Source organism: Peromyscus leucopus, chromosome 7 (assembly GCF_004664715.2).
Source record: "Peromyscus leucopus breed LL Stock chromosome 7, UCI_PerLeu_2.1, whole genome shotgun sequence".
NCBI classification, from domain to species: domain Eukaryota; kingdom Metazoa; phylum Chordata; class Mammalia; order Rodentia; family Cricetidae; genus Peromyscus; species Peromyscus leucopus.
This window is the reverse complement of record NC_051069.1, coordinates 4,177,107-4,183,652: the sequence shown is the minus strand read 5'-3', so window position 1 is coordinate 4,183,652 and position 6,546 is coordinate 4,177,107. Positions and strand designations below refer to the sequence as shown.

At 43.7% G+C, this 6,546-nt stretch overlaps 1 protein-coding gene across 1 annotated transcript; it reads left to right on the top strand.

Annotated features, from left to right (window-relative positions):
• Nucleotides 1–3,807: 3,807 nt before the first annotated feature.
• Nucleotides 3,808–4,424, top strand: LOC114691938 (coiled-coil domain-containing protein 115-like). The gene has a single exon (XM_037208248.1). It carries the CDS (start codon nucleotides 3,844–3,846, stop codon nucleotides 4,384–4,386), a length of 543 nt encoding a protein of 180 aa, XP_037064143.1. The 5' UTR covers nucleotides 3,808–3,843; the 3' UTR covers nucleotides 4,387–4,424.
• The last annotated feature ends 2,122 nt before the right edge of the window (nucleotides 4,425–6,546 follow it).

Genomic DNA, 6,546 nt, shown 5'->3' with positions numbered 1-6,546 from the left:
TGCTGGGTGATAGCTCTGGCAGAAATATTACAGGTAGGGAAGGTAGATCTGTTTTCAGAGCAATGGTTTATTCCAGTGGGATCACAGCTTTGATTCTCCTAGAGTGGAAGTGGTCTAATGCAAACTTCAGCCACCAATAGCTGACAGTTCCCCTGGGGAATGACGCCCTAGTGGGAGCTTGGTGAGTTGCAGGCAAATGGGGCATTTGTAATAGTAGGAGCCTGGCTGCACTTTGTGGACAGAAAGCCCTCGAGCCCTTGTGCCATTTCTACCCATGTCACTACTGCTGCTTCGCTTGGGAGTCTTTTGTGTGAGTGTAGAAGAGGCTGAGGTAGGAAACTCACCTGCGTTCACAGGAAACTGTCCTTCCGCTGATTAGCTTTCCTTGGTCATTCTCAGGATCTACGTGTCTGTAGCATGTCGGATGAGGATGTGGTGGGAGTCAGCACGCCCTACCTCCTGCAAGTCCCTCGAGGCTATCATTCATCTCTGTTAGCACTTAAGAACTGAGGTGTTGCTACAGTAGATTGGGGTCAGCTTTCACTAGCTTCCTTCCACTTGGCCTTCACTGTCAGAAGGACTTCTGAAGATTCTCCAAGTTTCTTAGTGCATCCATGTGTCAATTGTGTATTCAGTCCAATGGCACCTAGCTAGGACAAGTTTAGGGACCTACAAGATCTACTCTAAAATGGCTCCAAACCCCACAGTCTTTCAGAATTCCTCATTCTGAGTAGAGACAGACAATAGCATTTGGGGGTCTCTGCATATTTATATCAGTTCAGAGCAGGTGTCTGGTTTTCCCCAAAATCACGGTAGCTGCAATTCTTAATTCATACTCATCTCCGAAAGTTATGGTGATGTATTTGTAATCTAAGAAATAAAGCCTGAAGATCAGAGGACAGAGCCAGCCACAGAGTTAGATACAGAGGTCAGGCAGTGGTGGCACACACCTTTAATCCTAGCACTTATGTAGCTAGAGTTTTCCTGCCTTGCCCACAGTCAGGACAAATCTCTGTCACCCGCCAGTCCCACAGCCGCTCAGACCCAACCAAGTAAACACAGAGACTTATATTGCTTACAAACTGTATGGCCGTGGCAGGCTTCTTGCTAACTGTTCTTATAGCTTAAATTAATCCATTTCCATAAATCTATACCTTGCCATGTGGCTCATAGCTTACTGGCATCTTCACATGGTGCTTGTCATGGCGGCGGCAGCTGGCAGTGTCTCTCTCCGCCTTACTGTTCCAATTCTCCTCTCTGTTAGTCCCGGCTATACTTCCTGCCTGGCCACTGGCCAATCAGTGTTTTATTTATTGACCAGTCAGAGCAATTTAACATACAGACCATCCACAGCACACTTGGGAGGCAGAGGTGGAGATCTGTCTGGATCTCTCTATAAGTTCAAGGCCATACTGGGCTACAAGAGATTAATCTAGTCTAAAAAAGAAAAAGAGCCAGGCGGTGGTGGCACACATCTTTTAATTCTGGCACTGGGGATCACACACCTTTAATCTCAGCACTAGGAAGGTTGAAACAGAAAATGACATGGCTGGGTAGAGAAAGAAGTATAAGGTGGGAGGAGACAGGAATTCACTCTTTTGCAGACACTCTGTCAGGCTGAGGAGTTGGTGAGGTAAGAGGTGGTGGCTATCACTTGCTCTGCTTCTCTGATCTTTCAGTTTTTCAACTTAATATCTGGCCCTAGGATTTTATTAAGACAGACAAGGATTTGTGCAACAGAAAGTATCCATAGATCTCTTTAGGTAGAGAAAGCAAGATGCACAGTATAGTTTGGGGTTTGTTTGTTTTCTGTACAGGAGAATCTTTCTCTTTAAGCAGCTTCCCTCTGTGCTAGATCCCTTGATGGGTGGCCATGAAAGGATGTTCAATGTATTTCAAAGTATGTGAACTGCATAATATGATTATCTGATAATAAAAGTATTAAATTCAAAATCAGTAACAAGCTACCCCCAAATGTTCCAAATCTAGAAATAAAGGATCAATTTTTAAAATACCCCATGTATGAAATGACATAATATAGGTAAAATATGAATTTCAAACTGAAGTAAAATGAAAATATAATGTGTAAAAATCAATATAATTAGAGGGAAGTTATGACTTATTTGTATATATTAGAACTAAAGAAAGGTACACAATCAGCACTCTCATTTTCCTCCTTAAGAAGCTAGAAATTAAAAGCAAATTACACCCAGAATAAGTAGGAGAAAAGTAAATGACAACTAGCAGCAGGAGTCAGTGAAATAGAAAACAAATAATATATAAAATAAGCAAAGTTAGGGGCCATCTCTCAGGCTCACAGGGAAATGTTCAGAGTGTCTTTATCCATCATAGCCCCAAACTGGAAAAAACACAACTTTCCAGGAGGGTGGATGAATAAGTTATGCTCTATTCCAATGAAATGTGGAAATTACATTAAAACACACTGAGTGGTAAAGCCAGAAAAGAAACATTACTATATAATTCCTCTTGTATAAAATTTAGATAGACAACACACATATCCATCTTTACCTAGGCCAAAGATGAACATGAGTAAAGACTTCTGGTAAGGAATACAGGGACATTTGGAGGAATAGCAGGTATGGTGATATCACAAACAGGGGGGGTGCATTTCCCAAATATATACTTAAATATATTCATTTAAAATATTTTTATGACTTAATTCATTTTTAATTGGTGTATTCATATATGTCTGCTTATGAGCATGTTCTCAAGAGTGCCCAAGGCAGGTGGCCAAGGAGGCCAGAGGCATCAGATCTCTCTGGAGCTGGAGTTACAGGCAGTTGTGGGCCACCTGCTATGGATGCTGGGAGATGTACTGGGGTCCTCTGTGAGAGCAGTATGCGCTCTTTACTGAACCATCCCTTCTGCTCCAGCATGCTCACTTTTAACCTCTCTACTAGAGTCACAATAACATATTCTCTCTGATATTTTAATAAGTTATTGGCTCTACTACCTGTATAACTCAATTCTTAAGAAAGCCATCACCCCAGAAAGGTCTCTCTATCCCATTGTAGATTCATGGTTCCTCCCTGTGTCCACAGTCCCAGTCACCACTCATCATACCTTTGTCTATAGAATTCAGTTCTTTCTTACAGTTTCATAAAACTAAAGTTACACAAGAAGGTCTTTTCTATGTGATATTTTTCACTTGAAGTAATGGTTTTGAGGTTCATCCACATTGTCTGTATATGTGTAGCTCCCATTTTGTATTGTGGAGGAGTGTTCCATCATATCAACATACCACATTGCATTTATCTATTCATCTGATTATACTCATTGGGATTGTTTCCAGACTTGGCATGTTGCAAACAAGCTGACATCAACATTGTCTGTGCATCTTTGTGTTGATATTAGAAGCCAGTGTGCCTTGGCCATCATTCCAGCCCTGCCCTTTAGGGATTGAATGAGCCTGGAAAACTCAGTTGACCTCTGTGTTTCTTCATATTTTGTTGGTGTTGTGGGAATTCATTATGATCACATTTTTAACGACAACAAACCTACTCCAGCTTCAGGAACCTTCTATCTTATTGAGAAGCTAAGGATAACATTCACCTCTCTATAGATGATAGAGCATGTCCACTTGTTAGTGTGTGGTCCAGATGTCACTCACTATCTGGAGAGGGGTCGCAGGGAAAAAACAGTCTGTCTCTAGGAGCTAGAGGACACTTGGTGAAGAATGTAGGGTTGAGGCAAATGCCACATATTTCCTCTTCTAGTACAGATAACTTGAATAAAGACTCAGGAAGAGACATGCGCTAGCGGTGAGTAGGCGGCTTGGGAGGCGGTGACTTAGCTCCTCCGCGTCCCCGGAGCGGCTGGGCCATGGCAGTCCTGGCCCTGCGAGAGGAGTTGGACTCGGTGTACCTGCAGCTGCTCAGCGACCTGGAGGAACTGGAGGCGAAGCGGGCGGCATTGAACGCCCAGGTGGAAGAGGGATGGTTCTTGCTTGCCAAGGCTCGCTATGCCATGGGCGCCAAGTCGGTGGGGACCCTGCAGTATGCCTCATGTATGGAGCCTCAGATCTGCGTGCGCACCAGCGAGGCCCAGGATGGACCCCAGACCTTCAGGGTGATCAAAGCTGATGCCCAGACCCCCGAGGAAGTGGGACCCAGCGAGGCATCTCTGCGCAGGCGCAAGGGCCCTACCAAGACCCAAGTGTCAGGGACCTCCGTGGTCCCTCAAGATCCCTTGAACTGGTTTGGAATCTTGGTTCCTCACAGTCTTCGGCAGGCCCAGGCCAGCTTCCGGGATGGCCTTCAGCTGGCTGCAGATATAGCCAACCTCCAGACTCGAATCAACTGGGGTCGGGGTCAGGTCCGGGGCCTCCAGAAAAAACTGAAGGAGTTGGACCCTGGACCTGCCTGATCTGAATCTACTGTCAAAGGCATTAAGCATAGCCATCTTGGGTGCCGATGCCTTACTCAGGCCATCTTTCATAATAGCCCCATCTCAGCTACTGCCCCTCCTAGAAATGCCCTTAGTCTGTATTGTTTCCAGCCTTGTGAATTAGGAAGTTGAGTTAGGAAGTCTGATGAGGCAAGCTGAGCAGTGTTGAAAGCAGCTTGTATGAAACCTCTTGTAGGTAGGTGCACGTTCTCATAGGGCCTCCCTCCTTGTGGGCAAGTCAGTGAACAAAGGAAGAACCTCGGCAGAGCCAGCATGCATGGTGCAGGGAAGAAAAGGAATCTGCAGACCTAGGCCAGATCAGGACAGTTCCACTCAGTAAAAATACCTCTGCCTGGGCATGTGGTGCATGCTTATAGTCCCAGCAACTCTAGAGGCCGAGGCAGGAGGATCACTTAAGTCCTGGAGTTTAGAACACACACACACACACACACACACACACACACACACACACACACACACACTCCAGAGCAGACTGTCAGGTAGGAGGGGGTATTCTATTATAAAAGGAAAAAAAAAAAAACACTTTGACATTCTCTCAAGGAACTTGGAGGGACCTCCCACTTTTGTTTATAGAAGGATAGTCCAGCCTCTTTGCTTCCCGAACTTGTATTCTTGTGTCTGGGAACTGTGTCCTGCTGCACTTTTCTGCTGAGCTAACTTGAGCAGTGTCTGGAGACTTGTGTTTGAGGAGGGATGTAACCATTATAGGGTGTAAATACTTCTTCCTGATTTAATTTTCCTTATATTGGTTTTTCTACTTCTTAATTGTAAAAATACGTAACACTGTACAGAAAAATTGAGTAAAGTGAAAACTAGGGTAACTGTCCCCAAGCTCTTTCATTTCTTAAAAAAAAAAAAGATTCAGGAAGAGTAGATATAGAAATGACAGAGGACTGAAGAGATGGATAAGTAATTAAAAACAATTTCTGCTCTTCCAGAGGACCTGAGTTTGGTTCTCAGCACCCACATCAGGTGGTTTGTAACACCTGTAATTCCAGCTCCAGGAGACCTGACACCCTCTTCTGGTCTTCATGAGTACTTGCACACACATGTATAAACACACACACACACACACACACACACACACACACACACACACACACACAATATTTTTAAAAGAAATAACAGAGCTGTTCACAAAGAAAAGGAGAGAGGTGGATGCTATGAGAAAGAATCACTTCATTCAATAAATTTGACACTTGAAGACACAGACTGATTTGGAAATGGACTTAATGTCTGGTTTAATGCTCATAAATCAAATACTGGTGGCTTTTAAACTCAATGATTTTGCGGTTAAGAATCCAGGAAATAGTCATCTTATAATATCCAAGGTGACACAATATTTTATAGTTATGCATAATTTACTGCCTTCTGTACAGTATGTGCATTGTGTTTTTTGTCTGGTGAATATTATGTGTATTATGGGAAATTTGTGAGAAACATTATTCAGAGATTATGATTGTTAGCATGTTGCTGTTATTGTTTACTGTTTTCACATATTTGTGTGAAATTATTTTATTGAGGGGGGTCGCACATTGTAGTCTTGCGCTGCACACTAATGCTCCATCCTCTTCCTCTGGGTTGAAATTAGTCATTTAGAACAATGGGGGAGTGAGGCTGGAGATGACTCAGGAGTTAAAAACATGTACTGGTTTTTCAAAGGACCCAGGTTCTGTTCCTAGTATGCACGTGGTTGTTCACAACTGCCTGGAATTCCAGTTCCAGGGGACCCATCACTCTCTTCTGGCCTTTGTGGGGATTGCATGCATGTGGTATACATAAACTCAACAATTAAGGTTCAGAAAAGAGTAACGACCTAAAACTTAAGTCTTTCCTTAAAGGAAAGCCTCCATCTTCATTCCTGCCCTCCAGCCTGGGCAGCTGTAAGGAGGCTACCCTCGATGAGAAGGGAATTCTTGTTTCTTTGGCCATGCTTCCCTCTCTTCTCTGAGTGTCCCACTTGGATTCTGGTCTTATGAAATTAGAGCACGGGGAAGAAAAAGAGAATGACATCTTGAATGAGGCTGTCATAAGTTGACCTTGATGCTATCAGGATGTGGTGAGTTTGGGGCTCTTTCTTTCTCTCGGAGCATTAGGAGTTCTGAAGATCTCTCAACT

Excerpts from the sequence above, each read along its gene's own strand:
- LOC114691938 (XM_037208248.1), top strand. The coding sequence starts at position 3,844 with ATGGCAGTCCTGGCCCTGCGAGAGGAGTTGGACTCGGTGTACCTGCAG.